General features: G+C 35.4%; 1 protein-coding gene across 1 annotated transcript; it reads left to right on the forward strand.

Annotated features, from left to right (window-relative positions):
• Positions 1-784: 784 nt before the first annotated feature.
• Positions 785-24,151, forward strand: rab35a (RAB35, member RAS oncogene family a). Its single transcript, XM_056457206.1, has 6 exons — positions 785-1,018; positions 2,273-2,323; positions 2,824-2,947; positions 13,648-13,772; positions 18,281-18,405; positions 21,719-24,151. The coding sequence occupies exons 1-6, from the start codon at positions 967-969 to the stop codon at positions 21,845-21,847; spliced, it is 606 nt and encodes a 201-aa protein (XP_056313181.1). The 5' UTR covers positions 785-966; the 3' UTR covers positions 21,848-24,151.
• The last annotated feature ends 1,094 nt before the right edge of the window (positions 24,152-25,245 follow it).

A 25,245-nucleotide genomic window follows, 5' to 3' on the forward strand; every position in this document is an offset into this window, starting at 1 on the left:
TTTTTCGGAAAACCGAAAGTCGGATCAGTCTGAGGAGATATAGCAATCCGAGTCCGAATAGTTCGGAGGTCTGGTGCGAGTTTGGTGGTCATAGCTTGAAAGCTCTAGGAGGAGATAGAGTTAGAAATTTAGTCTCAGAAGAATAATAATAAAAAAAAAATAATAATAAGTTTAAATAGGATAACAGTAGTCTGGCTTGCTACACAAGCCAGCCTAATAATAACAATGTAAAGGTTCATGATATTACTAGCCTTTCCTGCAAAAATGTACATTTGAAAATTCCTGCATAACACCAATAGCCTAATTACTATTAAAATGAACTTTTATATGCTTCAGAATTACCTTTTGATGCTTCACTCATTTTTATTGGCCATTTTTTGTTTCAAGAATATGGTCCAAGATATATATTAAAGGTTAATTGAAAATGTTTTCCTATTTAACAACAATACAGTGGGTCAATAGTGAAGGATGACTTCACTTACATCAGATTCTTCTGCCTTAATGCCTTCTTCAGTGAGTTATTTTCACAATGTATGTTGGCACAGCAGTCGAAATTGGACAAATGATCTCGTGTATGAGATAAATTCTGGACCTTTGTCGGTGGGGCTGGGTCCCCCCGGATACGGACCTAAATGTAGAATCTAAAAAATATAAGAAAGTGAATTAAAAAATGGAACATATAACATTTATTCGCGCTTTTACCGAAAGTAGATGAAACAGCGCCTCCTGCTGTTGAATGACCTGCAATGCTGCTGTGGCTGCTGCGCGTGCGCACCTTCAGTGAGCGGGGTTTGTGTGTAAGTATGAGCGGCGGTAGGTCGGTGGAGTGTGAACGGGTGTGAGAGACTCTGAAAGCCAGCAAACCGCTGCAAATAAATCGGCGACCGGGACCGGCGCTGGAGCTCATACCGCCGGGAGAGGCGGAGCAGGAGGCCTCTCTTTGCGGGACTCGGGCGGAGTGGGGCCATGGCGCGGGACTATGATTACCTGTTCAAGCTGCTCATCATCGGGGACAGCGGTAAGGAAGTACCGAGGATGAACGAAGGAACCAGGCCGCGATTCGAGCACAGCGACATTACACGCCCTCCAGGGATTATTTGCGCTGGATGTAAACTTTATACACGCGTTGATTAATTTAACACATTATAAATGACATTAGAGTAGTTTATTTCTGATTTATCTGACAAGCAGACTGATGTTATGGGCTTGTCAACTGAGTTTAGTTACAGCCATTCAGTCTGACTGTTTGGAAATTACTAGTAGTTTTAAAATATCTGGGATTAAGTAGTAAGATTTTATTTTCTCATGTAATTAATTGTGTTAAACATTTATAATTCTCTTTCTGGGACTTAAGATTAAATGTTCAGCGTCATTAACATGTACTCGAGTGATTATTTGCAGTGTCTGTAATCTTTATACAGATCTTGATTAATTGAAAGTATTTTAAAATGACATTATAATGGTTTATTTGTACTTTAGATGATGAGCAGATCGAATGGAGCTGCTAAGAGTTTATTTAACGTAACTCTGTGTTTTCATATTACTCTTGGTTTTTAAATATTAATGTAACAGTGACCTGTTTATTAGTAAGCTAAGATTACGTAGTAAGCTTTTATTGTATCATGTCATGAGAAATCTTTCTTTATATTCAGATGTTAATGATAATGCTTTGTGTATGTACAGCTATAGTAAAGTTTAATTTTAATTATTTTGAATATTGATATTGTGTTAGCTTTTATTAATCAGAACTGTATTTTTCATAAAATAATCTTATGGAGTAAATAAATGTCATTTAGAGTATGTAAATTATTCTAATCATTGCTGTTGTGTTAAAGTGACAAATGTCTGAAAACATGCCACCCTTTTGCCATTTTCATGCATGCATTAAAAAATCCACTAAATAGCAATGAGTTTGAGTAACCACTGAAGACATTTCTTCCACATTCAAAATCAGTATTGTGATTTAAAGAATGTATTTTTGCACACAATAAAAATAAGGGGACGTATTATCTGACATAAGATGAATTTTTAGACCACAAAGTACCTATGTTTTACCTTCAGAAGTGTTAATAAATCAATATTAAGTGGATTAACCCTGATTTTTAATGAAAACATTCATTATTCTGATCAGTTGTCAACTTTAGAAAGCGTATAATCTTTGAAGTGCATATATGTGAAGTGCATGCATATAAAAGTATAGTTATAAACACAGAGATTATGAATGTTTTTTATTTATTTGGGTTAAAGATGTTTTTTTCTGTCTTTCCCGCAGGTGTTGGCAAAAGTAGTTTACTGCTGAGATTTGCTGATAACACTTTTTCAGGTAGGAGCAGCACATCACGTGTGTTTTTTACAAACATTAACAGTACACAGGGTTAGTAGTGTAAAGGAGCCACATTACTGATAATAAAACTGACTACAAACACAGTCACCACTAGGCCTGGCATGATATCTATTGTTGTGGTTCGTTATATTGCACCAATTGTTTTGCGATAAACAATATTATTGTCATTTTAAGACCATTTTAACACTAATATCATCACAATGCAAGAACACTCTTCCAAAGAGCACATAATTAATCATTCTCAAGAATATTTCATTAAATATAGTCATTTTAGCAATTTAATAATGAGGCATTGTCATCAGAATGTGAAGACGTGTATATCCTAAACAAATAAATAATAATAATAAATGTTAGAAAAAAGTGCCACGTAAAAAGAACCAGAAAAAAGTAATTTAGTATAAGTAAATTTACTACACATTTGTGTTGGGTTGTTTGCTGCCTTGACTGTAATTGCACATTTTTAATTATCATGTTTACAGGTAGCTACATCACCACAATTGGAGTGGACTTCAAGATCCGCACAGTGGAAATAAACGGGGAGAAAGTCAAGTTGCAGATTTGGGATACAGCAGGCCAGGAGAGATTCAGGACAATCACCTCCACGTGAGTGACTCCTTAAAATAAATAAGAATGAAACTTGATATATGGTAGGGCCGTGCGATTAATTGAAAACCTATCAAAATCACCATTTGGACATGCACAGTTTTTAAATCACTTTACTGCATGATTTTCCCGGAGGATGGTATTTGAACCAATCATAACACAGCGCGCCTAAAGAGCGGGAGAACAGGAGACTGAATATCCTGCGTATACAGTGATGATGAGTTCAGCACAGGAGGACTGAGTGCTAAAAAGTCAACATCTGTGGTGTGGGATTAAGTTACTTTGGATACAGGAAGGCTGGTGTATTGCAGAACCAGGTCATTTGTAAGTCAGTCATATATTCCGTCTGAAAGCACGTGGAAAGTGTGAGCATGTCGCTTCCTTCAGCGTTTCAACATGCTTTGCAGTTGCTTTGTCGTCGCTCAGTGACCATCAAGCGTTTTTTCAGAGGATGACAAACTCACAAAGCATTGCTGCAGCTCTGATGCAAGTTTTATGTATGGAGATATTTAAAAAGCACTGGGTGTTCGCGTGTTTCTGATATTTGGTCAAGCAAAAAAAAAAAATAGCACTTTTACGACGGTCCCTTACTGAGAGATTAGCTCAGCGCGAGCTCTCTCTGGCTAAATGCATATTGCGACTGCTCAAGCAGTGCTCGTAATATCGAGTGAAAAAAGAAAGACAGCTGTGAAACATAACCTGCTTTGTCTTTTCTGTAGGGAATACAGTTTAGATCTTTTTAGGGTAAGAGGTTTTTTAGTTAATGCTGTCCGTCACTGAATGTGTCAGGAATACCGAAAACAAAACCAACTTAACCCCGCTGTCTTTCTCTGGCTCAGCGCCAGACAAGACACCAGCACCAGGGACTTTACGGTTCGCACTTCAAAACGGAACAAAAGTAGGATTCTGTAACGTTAGTGATTTACCGTGATTTACCCAGCTGTAGCTGTTGCTCCCTTCTGCATCATCCCTGCCTTTGACTGAAAAGTGAATGAATGAAGCTCGTGGCAGACGCTCAAGAGATTCGCGCTGTGATTGGCTGAGTGATCGTTCACTCAAATCAAGTAACAAATCAGAGAACACTTGCGGCCGCTAGGTCAAATAAAACGTGTGGGCCAGTCGGGGGACAGAATAACCTGTTTCCAAAAAGTGAGGGGGACGTGTGTCCCCCCCGGTTGCTACGCCCCTGATAGATGCTATTCTGTTTTTACACAGTGCGAAGAAAAAGGCCAAGTAAACGCAACATAGCTGCCGTTTAGGCTGAAGTGGAACCCTTTTGGTTATCTTGTTCCTGTATCTGTAAAAGCTCAAATGTCTTATTTTTACTTTCTGTATCTATTTGAAAATGTAGTCTAAAGACAAACTTTTGTTTTTATAAATAAATGTTCATTTAAAAACGTTTACAATTTAACGTATTATTTTACTATCAGAGATGTGCAGATTAAAGCTCACTGAATCTGCTGTTAATATCCACGCTGACCAGAGCCGGCACATCCATAGAGGCGACCCGGGTGGCAGAATAAAGAGGGCGGCGTCCGCGAGAACCCCCCCCCGTTCTCTCTTTCATCTGTGACAATCCCCCCACCACCCCAGTCCTTGCTGTCGTATGCACAATTACACCCCCGTCTCTCGTTTTCACTGTTGGTTACGAGGGCGGCATGTTTACCTTTTGCCTAGAGCTCTAGTACAGTGTGCTCCGGCCCTGACGGTGACCTATCATGCCTAAAACAAAGAATTAAATTAAATGATTAAAGTGTGTGTGTGTGTGTGTGTGTGTGTGTGTGTGTGTGTGTGTGTGTGTGTGTGTGTGGTCACGTGATATGCGTTTTTCAGTGGTATAGTGTGGAAGGAGGGCTTTTCAGAAATGCTAGGTAAAACAGTGTAGACGTGGATTGTTTTTATTCTAAAATGCCATTTTAAAACAAAGATGTATTCGTGTAAAAGGGACCCGCGTGTGTATTTTCGCAAGTGGGTTGCTGCTGCGACGTTTGCCAATATCGGACAGCCCTAATATACGGCTTAGTTTGATCATAAACTCTCAAACCTTGTGATTTAATTAATGAAACTAGCTAAAATGAACTAATGATAACGTATTGTTAAGCATGACTGAATTATTAATGTTATAGCTGAGTTATTATGAAAATGTTCATGATTATTAAGTCTTCAAACATTTGCTGCTGTGATGAACAACTTCTGATATTCAACAATCTAGATATTCTTAAAACAATCTGAAAGTTGAAGTAATAAATAATTATTCACTGTATTCTGAAGTACCTGTGATTTCAATATTGTGCATGTTCATCATCACCATATATTGAATATCAGTTACTACGTTTACAGTGATTCTCCAGTCTGCTGTGCAGTTTTAGTTAGATCTGCATGCTTTGTTGCAGCTTTAAACCAGTTGTTTTGATAAATAAGGATCATAAATGGAGTACTTTGAGCTGTGAAATGTGTGTGTGATGCTTAGAATACCTCTGAGTAAATGTGCATTAAAATAAGGCATGTTGCAGTGGTAAAACTGTGGTATTTATACAGCAGAATCAATCAGAGTGTTGATTGTAATGTCAAGATGTGATCTCATAAAGACACTGCAGGTTTTAAAAGTGTCTTATTTCCTCTTTCAAGCAGTGGAAACCGCAGGTCGAAGCCGCCTTCCTTCATATACTGAATACATTCGGTTTCAGTATATTGAGAGGTGCATGATGGCAGTATAGGGTGTGGGTGCAACAGTTTATACTACTCGTGGATCTGTATGAATCAAGCTTTTAGGGTTTCAGTATGTGCTATGGTTAGAAAAAAATGGCTGCAGATAAATTTAAAGAAAAATATACCTATTTATTGAGTGACAAACACCTGACAATGGGCTGTACGCTCAGCTAGTGTTTTTCAGCCATTGATAAACGTCCGGTGAAAGGTAGAAGTGACTATTTTTAATTTCGTAACGTCTAGGCCTGTCACAATTATCAGTATATGGACTTATCGCACAACATATGGACTGGACATGAATCATTTTGGTAATGCAATATATATCGCCCATTAGAGCTGTGCGATTTGGGGAAAATATCTAATTGCGAATTTATTTATTTATGTATTTATTTTATTTATTTTATTTATTTATGTATTTATTTTATTTATTTATGTATTTATTTAGGTATTTATTTATTTATGTAATTATTTATTTATTTATATATTTATTTATGTAGTTATTTATTTATGTATTTATTTATATATTTATGTATTTATTTATTTATGTATTTATTTATATATTTATTTATGTATTTATTTATTTATGTATTTTTTTATTTTTTATGTATTTATTTATTTATTTATATATTTATGTATTTATTTATTTATTTATTCATTTTATTTTATTTATTTATGTATTTATTTATTTTATTTATTTATTTATGTATTTATTTATATATTTATTTATGTATTTATTTATTTATGTATTTATTTACGTATTTATTTATTTATGTATTTTTTTAATTTTTTTTATCTATTTATTTATTCATTTTTATTTATTTATTTATTTATTTATTTATGTATTTTATTTATGTATTTTTTTATTTATTTATGTATTTTTTTATTTATGTATTTTTTTATTTATTTATGTATTTTTTTATTTATTTATGTGTTTATTTTTTATTTATTTATGTATTTTTTATTTATTTATGTATTTATATATTTATTTATGTATTTATTTATTTATTTATTCATTCATTTTATTTATGTATTTATTTATTTATGTATTTATTTATTTATTTATTTATGTATTTGTTTGTTTATTTATTTATGTATTTATTTATTTATGTATTTATTTATTTTATTATTTAATTAATTTATTTTTTGTCAGATATTGCGATTTGATTTGCGATTAAAAATTTTTTTTTTAAACCACCTTCAGCTCAATAATCTGTATATAGCTTCTTACTGCTAAAATGATATGAGTGTTAGTTAAAAAAAGAAACTGAAACGATATTTACTTCAACATTTGTTCAAATTGTTTTTAAGTACTCAGAAATTAAACACTCATTTTTCTGTAGAGCAAACCGTCAGCACAAATAAAATGACCGTACATGTCTGTGAACAAGTTCAACTCAAATTAGGCAGATAATAGCCTTTCTGCAGCTTATAGTGTCTTAAAATAATTATCATAGATGCTACACAAAATATCACAACATTCAAAGTACAGCTGTGGTACTGCAAAATGGCTAGAATATGTGCGAATATGTTCATATTAGTGGTGTAACCGATCACAAATCTCAAGGTTAGGACAATATTATGGTGTTTTAGTCATGGATTGAAAATGTAATTTGCTTTTATATTTATTACAAAAACAGCACTGCAAGAAACAGAATTTAGAAGCTGTAATCTGAAGCTGAAGTAATTTAGAAGCTGTACAAGTCACGGATCAACCATGATCCATTACACTTCTAGTTCATATTATGTAACAGCCGCAAACAACTCTGAAATTGTACAGTGCTGTTGCTTCACTGTCACGGTCAATACGTTCAGTTGACTTTTTAGCATGGCACTCCTCATTTTGAGGTGCTGCTTGTTGTATTTCCTCGTGATGTGGCAACAATTCTGCGACAGCTGTTATAAATGACCTGTACTTGTTTGGTGTCTGTGACTAAGATGTTCCCATATTACCGACGTGCTGTTTCTCTTTGATATTAATTCATATATTAATGCTTCTGAAGCGGCAGACACCATCATCCCACTCATCCGCGCTTTCCCGTTTGTTTGTTTGTTGGTTTGTTTTATTATGTGCGTTCCGCATAGTTCGGTTGCGCAATTGTGAATGGGCAGAATGAAAGTGTGCTCACTCAATTGGCTAGTAAGACTGTCACACACAGGCAGCAGTCACGCATTTGCTCTGGGCGGGGGAAATTAATAAGACATTTCCTATCGCAGCCTCTTGTGATTAGCTAATCGCAACGTTTCAAATTGCGATTGCGATTCAATTTCGAATAATCGCACATCCCTATCGGCCATACATAACCAATTCTAGCCAAATTTTAGCTGATTGTGCAAAATCTCTATCTCTATTGGAGGTGTCAGCATCAGTATGGTTAAAAACACTATAGTATTTACTATAAATTGCTGTAGTATATTCTCAAAATAAACAAAGTTCAAGGGTAAAGAGTAACAGAGGCTGTGATATCTGCTATCAGATCTATTTTCAGTCCTCACACACCCACATGAAAACATACTATAGTAGTTTACAGTAAATACCGTAGTGTTTGTTTAACTTTACCTAACAATTGGATGTGCCAAAACTTTCTTCAGTTAAACAAAGAGAAAACTGAAGTGATTGCGTTTGGGAACAGAGATGAGGTTCTCAAGGTGAATGCGTACCTTGGCTCTAACAAAAAAAATAAGGTCAAGAATCTTGGTGTGACTCTGGAGTCAGATCTGAGTTTCAGTAGTCATATCAAAGCAGTCAGTAAATCAGCATACTATCATCTCAAAAACATTGCAAGAATCAGATGCTTTGTTTCCAGGGAAGACTTAGAGAAACTTGTTCATGCTTTTATCAGCAGCAGGGTGGATTACTGTAACAGACTTCTCATCGGCCTTCCTAAACACTCAGAGTCAGACAGTTACAGCTCATCCAGAACGCTGCGGCCAGAATTCTGACCAGAAGCAGAAGATCAGAGCACATCACACCTGTCCTCAGGTCTTTACACTGTCTCCCAGTTACATTCAGAATAGATGTTAAAGTATTATTACTGCTCTATAAATCACCAAATGGCCTAGGCCTCAATACATTACAGATATGCTCACTGAATACAAACCCAACAGATCACTCAGATCTTTAGGGTCATATAAACTAGAAACTCCAAGAGTTCAGTCAGAGCAGGATGAACCGGCTTTCAGCTACTAACAGCGCCCCCTGCTGCTGGAATCAGCTCCCAGAAATGATCATATGTGCTCCAACATTAGGCACATTCATATCAAGACTGAACACACATCAGTTTAGCTGTGCCTTTACTGAATGAGCACTGTGCTACGTCCCACACTTCACACTATTATGTTTTACTCTTCTTTTTCATTCTTTTATAACACATTTTATCTGTTTTTATGCTTATTTATTTTATTTTTTAACCATTTTTATTATTTGTTTTTATTTCTCTTTACTTGTCTCTTTTATTCCTGATAAAGCACTTTGAATTGCCACTGTGTATGAAATGTGCTATATAAATAAACTTGCCTTACTGACACCTCCAATAGAGATAGAGATGTTGTAGCTAAAATGTTGTTGCTAGAATTATACAGATATATAGTGCATCACCAAAAATAATTGAGCACCTGTCCATGTGTTGTGCAATAAGTCCATATATTGATTATTCTGACAGGACTACAGCTGGGGTATAATGGCTGCTCCTCTTCACCACATCACCACCTCGAGTGTGTGCTATTATCTAATAATTCAACAGACAATTATTCCTCACATATATTTAAATATTTAAGTATTAGTCGTTTAAGAAGAGATTAAGTCCAACTATTGCTTATGGATAACAGGTGTACTCCAAATGAAGTTTGCCAAACTATGCCTATGGCGTAGTGAAACGTGCACCGACACATGCACTCCGGTGTTCACGGCGACCCAGGTTCGATTCCCGCCTCGAGGTCCTATGCCGATCCTTCCCCGCTCTGTGCTCCCCACACTTTCCTATCAATTCTCTCTACTGTTCTGTCAAAACAAACCCCTAAAAACTTTATGTAAACCCAACAACAACACCCAAATAAAATGAATGTATATTTTCAGCCTGTGTGTGTTAGCAGTGATGTGTGCTTTCAGTATATATTGTAGAAACGCAGTGCTGAATTCCAGCAGGAGTGAATCTGAGCTTGACAAAGGCTGGTTGGTATGTTCAGCAGACATGCGCTCTCCCATTAGACTAAGTGAATTTCAGCTCAGAAACACTGTGGACGTCTGTGTGAGGCATTATGGGAAAGAGTTCACTATCTCTAATTGTTTACAATCTGACACACGAGTGAAATATTGGAGGAAAATCCTAAATATTGTTGTGTGGGTGTTTTATTAAGGCATTTAAGAGTGAAACGTACTGTCATAATAAAAGTTTATTTGGTGTTTTCTTATTCGAATAGTTCAAATTAAAGGTCTTCTAATGTTTTTTAGATGTTAGTACGAGTATGTTAGTCTTAAGGATATCTATAAGCTAGTGTGCTCTAAAATGGTGACAATTTTTTAACATGAATATTTAATAATTTAATTTCTTGTAATACACTCATTGCTATAAACAGTAGTTTATAGAGCGATATATGTTCTCCCCGTGTTGGCGTGGGTTTCCGCCAGGTGCTCCTGTTTCCCCCACAGTCCAAACACATGCACTATAGGGGAATTGATGCACTAAACTGGCTGGAGTGAATGTGTAAAAGAGTGTGTATGGATGTTTCCCAGTACTAGGTTGCAGCTGGAAGGGCATCTGCTGCATAAAACATATGCTGGATAGGTTGGCGGTTCATTCTGCTGCGATGGTTCCTGATGAATAAAGAGTCTAAGCCGAAGGAAAATGAATGAATGACGTAATCTCATCTGAAACATAGAGAGGGCGGGGCACAGTGAAGCCCCACCCCTTTAAAAAAAACAGCCAATAACGTTTTGTTTAATCACAGCTCTGCCAGTGAGTGGTTGAGCTCAAACGCATCAAATAAAAAGCCAATCAGAAGAAGGGGGCGGGGCATGTCAGACACTGAAGAGCATTTGATTGGTCAGAAGATTTGATAAGAAGCTGAAGTATGAGGTGCAAATAAAACATTGATGCATTTAGGCCAGGGGTGTCCAAACTCGGTCCTGGAGGGCCGGTGTCCTGCAGATTTTAGCTCCAACTTGCCTCAACACACCTGCACGGATGTTTCTAGAAAGCCTAGTAAGTGCTTGATTAGCTAGCCCAGGTGTGTCTGATTGGGGTTGGAACTAAACTTTGCAGGACACCGGCCCTCCAGGACCGAGCTTGGACATGCCTGATTTAGGCGGAAGCGACTGGATATTCACATCAGGTTTATATCTTCTGAATGTGAATTTTGTCACAGGTTTGGAGCACGCTAGATTATAGATATCCTTAAAACTAAGATGCTAACATCTAAACAACTTTATTTGAACTTCACAGGAGCTATGAAGGAGCGTGCCTCTGATATGAAATCACTGCAGCAGAAGCAGATAAACGTTATTGCTCATAACAATTTGCGTCTGTTTTCTAATAAAACAAATCAGAAATCAATATAAAATCAGCCAAATTAGTCATTAAAACATTGCAATCAGAGAATTGTGCATCACTATCCATAACCACACTGCATGAACATGACGCTGGCTGTTCAGCACATGAACGAATGATTTGCGTTTTTCAGTGTTGTTCTGCGGCTCATTTGCGAAGACAAATAGTGAAAGAAATGATTTTGAGATGTGAGTCTCTTGAGAAACGTTACCTCAGACAACCACTTCCTGTTAGGGATGTTAGTCACAGGAAGTGAAAGAGCCACAGGTCACCCTTTCTTTCAGAAGACTTTATTTACAAAGCAACTCTTAAATTAAACTAATAAATAAATAAGCTAATGATTTGTGCATTGAATTGCTCTATACGAGTTTCTTTAGTAAGGCTGCGGATCCAGACAGACTTCTCAGATTTGCAGCATTGTTTTCAGGATCACATTAGTGTAGAAATGTGTTAAACGGTGAGCTGAACGTTTATTGGTAGCTGACGGTGTGATCAGATTGTCTAAAACCTAATAAACACAGAATATGCAGAGTTTTGTGGATGCCGAGCGTTCCAGTCCTGCTGGGAAACTCTTTCTAGTTATTCTGCTTTGTGATTGTGAATAATGGTGACTCTCAAACTTTAAAATGGACTTAAACATACATATGACTATAATCTGTGTTTAATGGCCCCAGGGGAATGAACCACCAACTATTCCAGCATATGTTTTACGCAGCGCTTCCAGCTGCAACCCAGTTCTGGGAAACACCCATACACACTCATTCACACACACACACACACACACACACACACACACACACACACACACACACACACACACACACTCTCTCATACACTACGGCTAATTTAGTTAATCAATTCCCCTATAGCACATGTGTTTGGACTGTGGGGGAACACAGAGCACCCGGAGGAAACCCACGCCAACACGGGGAGAACATGCAAACTCCACACAGACACACCAACTGACCCAGGGACTCAAACCAGCAACCTTCTTGCTGTGAGGCCACAGTGCTAACCACTGAGCCACCGTATTGTCCTAAATTAAATTTAGATTTTAATTGTTTTTTAAAAAGCTATAATTGATCTTTTTTTTTTTTAATTATTATTGTTTTTGTTTGTTGAATTTAGTTGTTTTTTTTGTTCTTTTATTAGCTGACAATTGTTTATTTAATGTTTATTTATATTTTTATTTATTATAATCAAATATAATTTTACTGACATTTCACTGACATTAAAAATATTACATTTTTAATTGTAGTTATTATAAATAATGCATGTTTATTTTTAATTTAGTAAATATTTCTTAAAAATATATTTTTTCTTTACTTTTTTTTGTAATGATAATTGTTTAGATTTAATTTTTTACTTGCATTATTATAAATAATTTTATTTTTTATTTTGTAAATATTTCTTACATTTTATTAACTTTTTGCAAAAATTATTAATTTAAATTTTATTTCTATTTAATTACCTTTTTATTTCTATTTATTTTGAGTAATTCGTGTTTTTTTTAATTTTGTAAATATCTATTTTCCAAATTTTTTGTAATTAGTTTTAATTTGTTTTTATTTTGTTTATTTTCGTTTGTTTTTTTATTTATTACAAATAATACATGTTTATTTTTTTATTTTCTAAATATTTCTTAAAAACATGTATTTTTCTTACTTTTTTGTGATTGTATTTTATTTATTTTTAATTTTTATAGATTTTTTTATTTACGTTTTTTAATTTTATTTATTATAAATAATACATGCCCTTTTTTAATTTAGGAAATATTTCTTAAAATATGTATTTCTTTACTTTTTTGTAATGAGATTATCTTGTTTTATTTTTATTTGTTTACATTTGTTCTCAATTATGAATAATACATGATTATTTTTTAATTTATTAAATATTTTTTTAAATATGTATTTTTTTACTTTATATTTTTATTTATTTACATTTTTTATTTATTATAAGCAATACATGTTCTTTGTAATTTTTTGTAAGCATTTATTAAAAATATTTTTTTTCTTTTTTTGTTTTTGTTAGATATTTACATGTTTATTTCATTTATTCAAAATTATTCGTGTTTATTTAATTTTCTTAAAAATATTTTCTTTATGTTTTTGTTATGGTGTTAATTTATATTTTATTTTTATTTATTTACATTTTTATTTATTATAAGTAATGCATGTTTTAAATTTTGTAATGTTTTTTTAAATATGTATTTTCTTTTCTTTTTTGTAATGGTATTAATTTATATTTATTACATTTAAACACTACAGTTTATTTAGTTTATTGCACTTTTATGGTGCTTTATGTGTCTTAAAATGCTTAGTTTTTAAAGCAGCTTTTGTTGTTGCGTTCATCATTGTTCTTCAGGCTGAACTGAGTTTATTGTTTATGTTGTGTTTAGTTAATTTCACACTCTTGATGTGATTGTGTTGTTTGTGTGGTCTCTTTCAGGTACTATAGAGGCACGCACGGTGTAATCGTGGTTTATGACGTCACCAGTGCAGAGTCCTTCGTAAACGTCAAGCGCTGGCTGCATGAAATCAATCAAAACTGTGATGACGTTTGTCGAATATTAGGTAAATATATTGTTGATTTTATTAATGCATTTCACAAAGAAACACCATGTTCCTGTTGCATGCATAAAAATACAGTATAAAATGTATTTTGAAAATCATCAAGATTTAAGGGTACTCATTATGCCCCTTTTTACAAGATGTCAAATGTGTCTCTAGTAGTGTTGTCACGATACTAGAATTCGACACCAATCAGTACTGAAAGTGTAAAAGTGTCCATTTCCCGCTAACATTTAAGTGCTGTTGAGCGCGTTCTTAAACAGTGCTGATTGTGATTGGCTGTGAAGGTCATCAGTTCACCGAACTCACTGCTGTTTGCTGGTAACTACAGATGCAGGAACACTGGAGTAGAGGTCTGCATTCCTGCGGCTCCCGACCAGATTTCTTACGATGTGGGAATAAATTTCTGAATAAAATGCTTTAGCGGTCAGTAACTCTGGTGTAATTTTACAGGAGCGAAAGGACTAACAATATAGTGCTCCCGAGTCCTGATGTAATTTCAGAACAGCATATCTGTGATTTCCTTATTCTTATGACCCATTTTCACTGAGTGGTACGGTTCTGTACGCTTTTATGGCCATTTCCACAGTCAAAGGGTACCTATAAGCGAACCGCACCATACCACTTTTTTGGCACCCTTTCAAAAGGGTACCTAGCACAAGAAAAGGGTACCAAAAGACAGAGCAAGACAAGCAGCTGAACGCTATTGGTTTACAGAGAAACGTCACTCGCAGAAGCCGGAGAATGAAAACAAAGGAAGAGCCATGTTTTAAAAACACAGCCGAAACATTCCACCGTAATAATATATACATATAATAACAAGCGATGGTCGACCCAAACTCAAACAAACCTTGTCGTCGTATTGATGAATATCCACAAAGCCAAGAAGAACAAAATCTGCCGTGTCCTGCTGTTGTTTTTATTATTACGAGCCCATCTAAAAGTGCGAGCGGTTTCACTTTCTCCAGAGAGCTCGCCGCGCCTCTATAGTTGAAATAAAGTACTTCTTGAGGTGATATTAATGCTTCTGATGTCCGATCCATGTAGAAAGGGACAAACGCAAAAGCGCAAAAACACAAAGGAAAAGCTGGAAAAACAGCAGCAAATGATTCTTCTGCAACCTAAAACATGAACAAACTGCCATGTTTAACTATTATCATAACCTTTTGGACTATTATGAGCTGGGAATGGGGGAATTACTCTCTAACAGAGGCTACATGTGCTGCTGAAGATTACAGACAGAGATGAGAGGTTTGCTCTGACTTTAGGCTATATTTTGTGTTGTTTTTGAGCCTAAATAAGGAATAAATGTCTGTTGTGTGTAGTTTATCTGTAATTGGTAACATATCGGAGACTGTAATGGGCTGTATGTGTTTATATATGTTCATTTATTTAGTTATTTAATATAATTACAGACGTTACAGTAGGCTGTTTCGCACTGTCATTGATCTGCAGTTATTATCAAATCATGTTCATAGAAAAGTTAGTGATGAACATTTATACACAGGTGTTTATGTGTATAAAGCATCTGTTTTGTGAGAAGTGCTGCTCATATGATATGTTGATGACCTGTACGGCGTTACTGTGACATTACCTTGAGTGAAATAAATAAAGGTGAACCGTACCGACCTGTACCGTACTTTACCTCAGTGGAAACAGGCCATTATTGAGCACTCATACAGCCACTGCTCATGACTGTTACACATGATGAACGCATGACCAGTGCTTTCTACATGTGCTTTTTATTCGCATTATCTGCATAACATTCCTCAGAGCGGGCTTTACTAACATGGGACAGCAAAGTGAAGATGTGCTGTCCTTCAGCTTGCATTAGAAAGCGGTCAGTTTACTGTTAGGAAACCCACATCAGGCAAGTCTGATGTATGTGAGTCTTTCATGCATCATAGATACAAATGGGAAAAAATTACTCTTTGCATGATGTGGTAATACCTCAAAGTTTTACCCTTTAGCAGTCACGAGACTGCAACCTCAGTCTGATGCTGTTGGACGTTTTTAAACTTTCAGTACCGATTGGTACCGAATTCCAGTATCGTAACAACACTAATCTCTAGAGTGTGTGTGTGTGTGTGTGTGTGTGTTTCAGTTTGAGCTGAGAATAGCACACAGATAATGTTCTGTAACGCTCTGAAACTGACCCTTTTAGGGTTTGATCCTAATTGTGCAGTTTTGGTGCACTGTAAAAATAATGACAAAAATCAAGACTACAATGTTTTTAACTTTATGCTAATCACGCATTTTCTAATTTATACTACGTTTAACTTAATATTTTAGTCAGTTTGATTGATATTAGTTAAGATGGCTAGAAAAGTTCAGTTGAATCAACTAAAAAAATGAAGGCTGTTTACAGTGTGACTGTCGCTTTAAATGCAAATGAGATTGTACTCTTTTTAAAAGAGGGCGGAGCTACAGACTTTATTCTGTATTGCAGTATAAGCTCAACAGAACAGAAGTTGTGTTTTTGTTTGTCTGTAATGTTTATTTTCTGCTCTCTGTGTTCAGTGGGTAATAAGAAAGACGATCGATTGCAGAATAAGGTCAATGGACATTTTCACAAGGCTGTTATGACTTATTTAACGTTCATCAGCATCTTAAATCCTTGAAAGTTTTTAATATTTATGTGTGTATTATATCATCGTTGCTCTGTAAGTAACTTTACTCGGCGGCCATCTATGAAACACCTCTTGGGCAGTATACTGGGGCATTCAGTCTGAATGGGGAAACATCAAACTCTTAAAAGCTGCTTGCCAAGCTTTCCATTGAATTTCATATTAGGAATCACCAGTAAAATTAAACAACAACTGTGTCTTTAGTTTCATTTCTAAACATCCGAATTACACAAAATCTACAGAAACTCACTTCTGGTCTGAGCCCCTCCCCCAGAGTATCGCCAATCTATAGCGATCGCTGATTGGCTCCTGTACTTGAAGGCGGGCTTTATCCGCCATATAGTGATCAATGATTGGCTCCTATACTAGTAAGCGGGGCTTTTTTTATTTATTTATTTATTTGTTTGAAAATACGATTTTTATTAGTTTTTTTCTTGGGATGACATACAATACCATACAAAAATATAAAATGTATACAGCCTCCTCACAATTTATAAATTTGTTTATCAATTTAGAAAATAAATAAATAATTCAACAACCAATAACAAAAGAAAAATACTAAAATAATAGTACAGAGCATAACAGGATAGATACACTCACATTTCAAGGTAGGAAATGAAAATCTCCCACATATCTATTTCCTTGTAATCACCATTCATTTTGGCCAACATTTTCTCATATGATACATTCTCAATCATGGATTCCATCCATAATTTAAGTGTAGGGCATTGAATATCCTTCCACAACCTCAGTATTATACGTGCTGCAGTAGTAATGCCCAAAATTATGAGGGTGAACTCATCTTTTGTAACATGTGGAACCTCAGTTTTGTCACCTAAAAGGCGTATCCTGGGTGAGAGGGGGACATTAAATCCCAAACATCTACCTAATTGTCTTAACACAGATTCCCAAAAGGGTTGAATCTTTGTACATTGCCATAATGCATGAAAGTATGTACCAATCTCCTGTTTACATTTCCAGCATTTATTAGCATCTAAGCATCCCATTCTAAAAAGTCGCACTGGAGTGTAATAGTACCTGTGAAGTATCTTATACTGTATAAGTTTACCTCTTGCTTCTTTTATATATTTTCCACTATGAGAAAGAATTCTATCCCAGGTATCTTTATCTATATTACTGCTAATATCTTTTAGCCAAATCAGTCTTAAATTTTCAGTTTTTCTCACTAATCATTGAACTAAATTTGTAAAACGTAGATACTTTCTGAAGATGTTTTGGGAATTTGACAAATGTTTCCAACATATTCATATTCTGTACATTGGGGGCCTTTTTTTCAAAACAGTGTCTGATTTGTAAGTATTTCCAGAAATGATCTTGTCCGTCTAATTAAAAAAAAATTTTCTCAAAACATCATAAGATTAGTTTACCATTATTAAATAAATCATTTAAAGTACGTATACCACCTCTAAGTCAACGACCCCAAAATAAGGGCTTTTTTCCAATTTTGACAAAGTAATTATTCCATATTGAGGAGTAGTATTGAGATAAGAAGCGGGGCTTTTTTCATCGTATTGACCGTTACCCTTTTGCCCATTCAAAAGAAACCAGTGACATGTCTTGAGTAATCAATAGTCTTTGATGTTCTGCAGTGTGTATGGGGGCAGGACTGTAAATCTGACATTATTCTCTCCTCAGGCTGCCGTTATCAGTCTTACACTATTGTTTTCCTCTTTCTAAAAGTCTTGATAACACCATCCTGGAGTTTTCCTGTCATTATTTCAGTAAATCTGATTGCAAATAAATGATTTGCCGGACTCTTATTCACTGCGAGTTTACCAACTATGACCACTTCTGCTGATGAGAAACACACAGCTGTGAACAGATGTTGTGTTTTTGTCTGTAATGTGTATTTCCTGTGTTCAGTGGGTAATAAGAACGACGATCCAGCCTCTAAAGTGGTGGAGACCAACGATGCGCAGAAGTTTGCAGAGCAGATGGGCATCAGACTGTTCGAGACCAGCGCCAAAGAGAACCTCAATGTGGAGGACGTGAGTCTGGCTTTACAGAGACTAGCGAACATTCATCACATTAAACACACAATTCAGACAAAATCAGCATTCTGCCGTCATGGACTCACCTGTTCAAACCCGAGTGAGCTGCTTTCTTCTGTTGAACACTGATGATGATATGCTGGAAACACTGACATTGCCTTTCATTGTATTATTTGTTCCTACTGTTGATGTTATTGGCTGCTTTTGTCCAGTATTGTTCAGTATTTCTTGTTTTGTGTTCGACAGAAGAAAGAAACTCAGAAAGGTGTAGAACTTGTAAATGATGGGGAAGTTTTGTCGGCGCAATAGTCCACTGGTTAGCACGCTGACATATGGTGCGGAAGCTCCGGGTGTCCTGAGTTTGAATCCCGGCTTTCCTGATCCTACCCCCTCTCTCTCCCACTTTACTTTCTGTCAACCTGCTGTCCTGTCAGATAAAGGGAAAAATGCCAAAAATAATCTTTAAAAAAAAAAAAGATGAGGAAATTTCTGCTTGACTGCAATTAAAACTGAAATAAAACACACACAGAGACACAGACACAAATGTATAATGTAAACAAACTTAAAGAAAATCTTAAATAAAAATATTCAACATAATTTTTTTGTTAGCATAGAAATAATGTATTTGTTCATCTAATTGTTAAATAAAAAAAATTATTTGAGCATTTTGTAAATATTGAGCGTTTTATTAACTAGAATAATTTGCATTTTAGTTGTAAAATAACAATTTAAATGAATTAAAACATTGTACATATAAAAATTGCAATAAATTAAGCTACCTGAAATTAAAATGAGTGCTTCCTGGAGACGCGAATCGTTTCAAATGATTCAGCCCTCGGTTTACCCGCGCTGCAGTTGTTCAAGTATAGTTCAGTCACAGCAGGCTGTCATCTACTGTTTGTGCTCGGTTCACTGAATCACGCATGCGCTGTTTTATCAGTTCACCGCTTCTCAATTTGATCTCAGTGTAACGTTACTGTTCTAATAACTAAATAAGAGTATATATTGGATTATTTAGAGTTAGAGGGGGTATTAGGTTTGTTAAAAAGTAAGTAGTTTGTGGACGAGTGCTTACTGGAGACGCGAATCGTTTCAAATGATTCAGTTCGATTAAGTGAACTAGTTCAACCTGTTCACTTAGAAGATCCGGTTAAAAAGATTCATTTGCGATACAGAGATAAAACCCATTATTGGGCACAAACGTGTTAAAGATATAGTTATAAGTCTCTGTATTTAATGCTGTCACCGTGCTGCTGTCATGTCCACTCGTTTTTGTCGCGAGAGCAACAATGACGATGACTTTGCTCTCTCTGGCCAATGGCTACAGGATTACAGACTCTGAGGTGCCGTACGGGTCAAACACCTGCAGTGCGGAGTAAACAGATTTACTTCTATAAGGCGCACAGTAAGATTATGTATTAAATACATTCACAAAGACGAAAACGAAGGAGGTTTTTGCTATAATTTTAGTTAGTTTCAGTTAGTTTAGTATGAACACAATACAGTTTCAGTTAGTTCTAGTTTTCTGAAAAACTCTCGTTTTTATTTTTATTTCAGTTAACGACAATTATTTTACATTTTAGTTTTCGTTTTTTCGTTCGTTTTCATTAACTATAATAACCTTGGCCTCACGTCAGCACGTTCTAGACGTGAATCTTTCTTCTGCGTTCACACAGAGCAGCATTCCGGCAAATAACCGGTAATGTTACAACTTCTCTTTCCGGAAGTTAACCAGAACTAATTTACCGGTATTTTCAAAAAGGGCCTGTTCACACATACAGACCTTTCAGGAAGATTGCCGGTAATTATGTCTGTATGTGTGAAAGGGGCGATTGGCTGCTTTTGTCCAGCATTCTTCAGAATATCTTGTTTTGAGAGAAAAGAAATTCAGAAAACTGTAGAAATGGTAAATAATGAGGAAATTTTCTGTTTTGGTTAACTACAATAAAACTAAAATAAAACAAACTTTTACAATAAATTAAAATCTCCTAAAATTGAAATGAGAATTTAAAAAGCAAAAAATAATATAAATATATAAATAAATGTATATATGAGCAATTCCAGCGTTATGGATGTGACATTTGCAGTAAAAACTCAAACTATAAATTCACACAGAAAGTGTATGTTAACATTATATTGAAACAACTAACCACAGAGTTATGGGAAAAAATCAATCTGTGAACGTGTTTTGTTCTTTAACCGAGGAAAATAAACATACATTATGAATGTGACCTAAATAGTTAGCAAGTTTACAGCATACTTTGTAGAAATTCTGTGAATTAAACAGCACAACCCAAAAAATTTTTTGCAATTATGTGGAAAAGCTCCGTTATGGATGTGACGCGCCTCTGTTATGGATGTGACGGATGTGAAATTGGCTCTTTTGTGATTTTGGTAAATCAAGTATAATAGTTTGTAAACATTAACTGAGATATTTTGAGCACTTTAAAACACTTGCTGACACAAAAAACACAGAAATGATTTTGATATTTTGGTGAAAACTTAATTTTTTTCATGGCAGGGTTGACATTTGCATAAATAATAAATAAGTAAGTAAATAAAAGTAAATAAGTATAAATAATTACAAGTGAATAAATCTCGATAATAACATGACACGATATGATGCAGAAATGGCAAAGAACGACCTAAAATTAGATTAAGCATGAAAAACGCAAATAAATTAAAGAAAATTATATATTTAACCATAAAAATCGAATAAAAATACATTTAACCATAAAAACTATATGAATATCTCGATAATAACATGACACCATGTGCTGCAAAAATAACTAAAACTACCTACAACTGAAACGAAAATTAAAAATACAAATAATAAAGTAAATAATACAACATTTTTCCCATTAAAATGGCCAGCACGATGGCTCAGTGGTGAGCACTGTGGCCTTACAGCAAGAAGGTCACTGGATCGAGTCCTGGCTGGGTCAGTTGGGATTTCTGTGTGGAGTTTGCATGTTCTCCCCGTGTTGGTGTGGGTTTCCTCCACAGTCCAAACACATGCGCTATAGGGGAATTGATCAACTTAATTGGCCGTAGTGTGTGGGTGTTTTCCAGTACTGGGTTGCAGCTGGAAGGGCATCCGCTGTGTAAAACTTATGCTGGAATAGTTGTTGGTTCATTCCGCTGTGGTGACCCCTGATTATTAAAGGGACTAAGCTGAAGGAAAATGAATGAAAAAACATTTAAAAACACTATAATAATATATTGAGAACATGGAAATATACAATTTACTCCTTGTACTCCTTGTTTCATTTGTTGTTATTGTGTGTGTGTGCATCTGTGTGTGTTTCAGATGTTCAACTGCATCACCGAGCTGGTCCTGAAGGCCCGAAAAGAGTCTGTAGCCAAACAACAACAACAGCAGCAAAGTGAAGTCGTTAAACTGAGTAAGAGCAACAAACGCAAGAAGAAATGCTGCTAATGGACTCTATACACACACACACACACACACACACTTATAGAGAGCCAATGGACAGAACGCCACTGAACTGACGTGAGCCAGAGACTGAACTTAACACTCTTAAAGCAACATGAAGATCTCTGTAGATTTACTAATGATGGACATCAGGAGGAGCTTTTAGCAGGATCACACTTCCTCTCCTCAGAAGATGATGCTGACAATTAAACTAGAGGATCAAACCTTTCTGTTTTGAGCATCTTCATCTGGATTCTGACTGATTCAAAGGCCAAATGTGAGCAGTGTTAATGTGGCGTGCCAAACAAACCACAGCGATATCAGGACGAACACATCCACTCGCAGAGTTTTGAAGAATATGGCATGTTTTAGTTTTAGTTTTGGTTTTATATGAGCTCATCTATGATGGACTGTGGACCAAACATGCGCTCCGCTCTGCCGATACTAAGAGACACTTGTTTTGCCTTTTGCTTTCTCTCTTATTTTTGTAAAAGTGTATTTTTTACTAACAGATTATACAATCACTGTAGCGTTCAGCTGATGTGCTGCCGTTAACTGAACGCTAGTCTATTTACAGAGCTGGGAGGAAACGCCAAACCATTACACAAAGACTTCACCAGGAATGCACTTGTGTCTTAGTTTACTCACATGGATGATCAGTGCAAAGCATTCAGTTTCTTAAAGACACAGTACACCTAATAATGAATATTTTCTCATTATTTATTCACACTCAAGTGGGTCGATATTCTGAAGAATGGTGGTAAAAAGCAGCCTACATATCAATAGTAGGAACGAAATGTATTTTACTATGGAAGTCAATGTCGTTTTTCAGAATATCTTCCTTTGTGTTCAGTAGAAGAAACTCAAACTGGTTTTATTTTTGGGTGTACTGTCACTAAAACAATTTTACTAAATGGAGATTAAGCAAATGCAGTGAATTGTATGGGGTCATATTTGTGACACAATTCTACATGCAAAAGGTCATGTTTTGAGCATGCAAAATGCCCTGTTTCATACGTGTTAACAATTCTGCATGCTAAAGATCATGTTTTAAGCATGCAAAATAGATTGTTGCACAGAAATGAACAATTCTGGGTGCTAAAGACCATGTTTTGAGCGTCCATAATGGCTTTTTGCATACGTGTTTACAATTCTACATGCAAAAGATCATGATTTGAGCATGAAAATGGATTGTTGCACACACACGTTATCAATTATACACGCAAAATTTCATGTTTTGAGCATGCGAAATGACTTGTTGCATGCGCATTAACAATTATGCGCACAAAACATCATACTTTGAGCTTGAAAAGTGGCTTGTTGCATGTTAAAAACATGGTCTTTTATGCTTAAGTATTAATGTGCATGCAACAAGCCATTGTGTGCACTCAAAACATGATCTTTTGCATGCCAAATTGTCACAAATCTAACTCCAAAGAAGTGCAGCACGAACATTCCGCTGAGTATCTCAATTTGTGTTTTACAGAAGAACTTCAGATTTGAAAAGGTGTTTATTAAAGAACATAACAGTGTGTAAATGACCCCCGATTGATCAGTTTTGGGTGAATTCATGGTTTACAGTTCCATAAATAGAGAGCCAGAAAAAAAGATAACGTTCGTTATGTTTGGTTATGTTTGTCTTGTTTATACATTTTTGTGCACACTTTATTATAAGGTGTCATTAGACTGGCATAAACTATCAGCATTTATTAATCATATTTGCACATTTACTAATGCATTATTTAAATATTTACCAGCATCGACAAACAATGTACAAATACAGTATTCACATTCGTTAATGATGTTAGTTAATAAAGTCATTCATTCTTAGTTACCGTTAACTCACAGTGCATTAACTAATGTTAACAAGCACAACTTTGTATTTTAATAATGCATTAGTAAGTGTTAACCTATCATTAATAAAGGCTGTAGATTATTCATACTAATAAAAACAAATGATAAAGTGTGACCTGCATTGCAGAACAAGACAAAATAATCAATATGAACATGCATTTCTGCACTGTGACGAACGGTTAATCTTAATAAAAACACACAGCAGCACTTGAGTGTTTTATTTTAGGTGAAGCTGTGCATAAACGCAGTGACCGCCGGTGTTTTGCACAGATTTTGGGAGAGATCGAGTCTCACTTAAGCACCGCTGTGCTGATTTCTGATTTTCTTTCTGACTCGGACACGTGTGTCTTTGTGTTTCCATGTGGAATGATCTGGTGTACACTGGAAAAGATGAAATATTAGGTATATCCATTGTCCCAACATGAGTCTAAACATAATAAACATTTTAAGACAAGAGTGGGTTTGTTTTTCTGGATCAGCAACATGCTTATGTGTTTAGTTCTACCACAAGGTGTCGCTCTAGTGCTTGTTTTGCCTCCAAACTAAATTATTCGCCCTCCTCCACTGTCAAATAGATCTGTTAATCAACAGTTTGTAATTCACTATAGGATGTTGATCTCTGCTCTGTCCACTTCTAATGTTGAAAATTCATCTCTACAGATAGTAATATCATATATAAGAAATATCATCTAGAGAAATAAGTGCTGCCATTTATTACAAGGTTTCTGTACAATTCGATAAGCAGAAGATCATGTTTTAAGTGTACAAAATGGCTTGTTGCATGTGCATTAACAATCAAGCACACAACAGATCATGTTTTGAGCATGTATAATGGCTTGTTGCACAGATAGTAACAATTCTGTGGGCTAAAGATCATGTTTTCAGCTCGAGAAATGGCCCTGTTTGCTTAATGAGGCTGTGCTGAAATTCACATTTAAATTTGTTGACAGACAGTCTGACTTACATGTGGAGTTATTTGTCGGCCCGACAATATTTATTGGATGAACATTTTTTAGTTTTATGCCTTATCCAGAACATATAAATACATTTAGATCATTTACTTTAATCCATTTCAAATCATTTACTTTACTTTAATACTATTGGAATGTGAAGAGACTTTCAACCAGCACTGCAAAAACAGTTTCTGAAGACAATCACCTACTGCCATCCTCCCTATACGCAATCCATACCGCCGAACCACCAGGGGCCGCCCCTTGCTCTTAAATGCGAGTCTGTTCTGCGCTTTCGTTTTTTTTTTAGACATGAAAAGGTTGTTGCTAGATCGGATATGGATGCAGCCAGAAGTTAACGAAAATTATTTATATTATTTAATAAATTTCCCAGTTATTGTATTTTATAAATGTCTGCATATCGCACTTCCGACCGGCCGTGTATCCAATCTAGACTTTACTATGAAGACCCTTTGAAATAAATATAAAATCGCCGGGATTCTCTTTCAGGATATGCAATCCTCAAAACAGTCATATAGCGGTGCGTGACTGTCAGCTGACGCGCTCCATAGTCATAAACAGACGCTGTTTCCCAAATGC

Source organism: Danio aesculapii, chromosome 5 (genome assembly GCF_903798145.1).
Source record: "Danio aesculapii chromosome 5, fDanAes4.1, whole genome shotgun sequence".
Lineage (NCBI taxonomy): Eukaryota > Metazoa > Chordata > Actinopteri > Cypriniformes > Danionidae > Danio > Danio aesculapii.

Bases quoted from the DNA above. Each gene is read 5' to 3' on its own strand.
- rab35a (XM_056457206.1), top strand. From the start codon at position 967: ATGGCGCGGGACTATGATTACCTGTTCAAGCTGCTCATCATCGGGGAC. The intron at 2,948-13,647 runs GTGAGTGACTCC...GGTCTCTTTCAG, and splicing joins TTCAGGACAATCACCTCCAC to GTACTATAGAGGCACGCACG. The intron at 18,406-21,718 runs GTGAGTCTGGCT...TGTGTGTTTCAG, and splicing joins AGAACCTCAATGTGGAGGAC to ATGTTCAACTGCATCACCGA.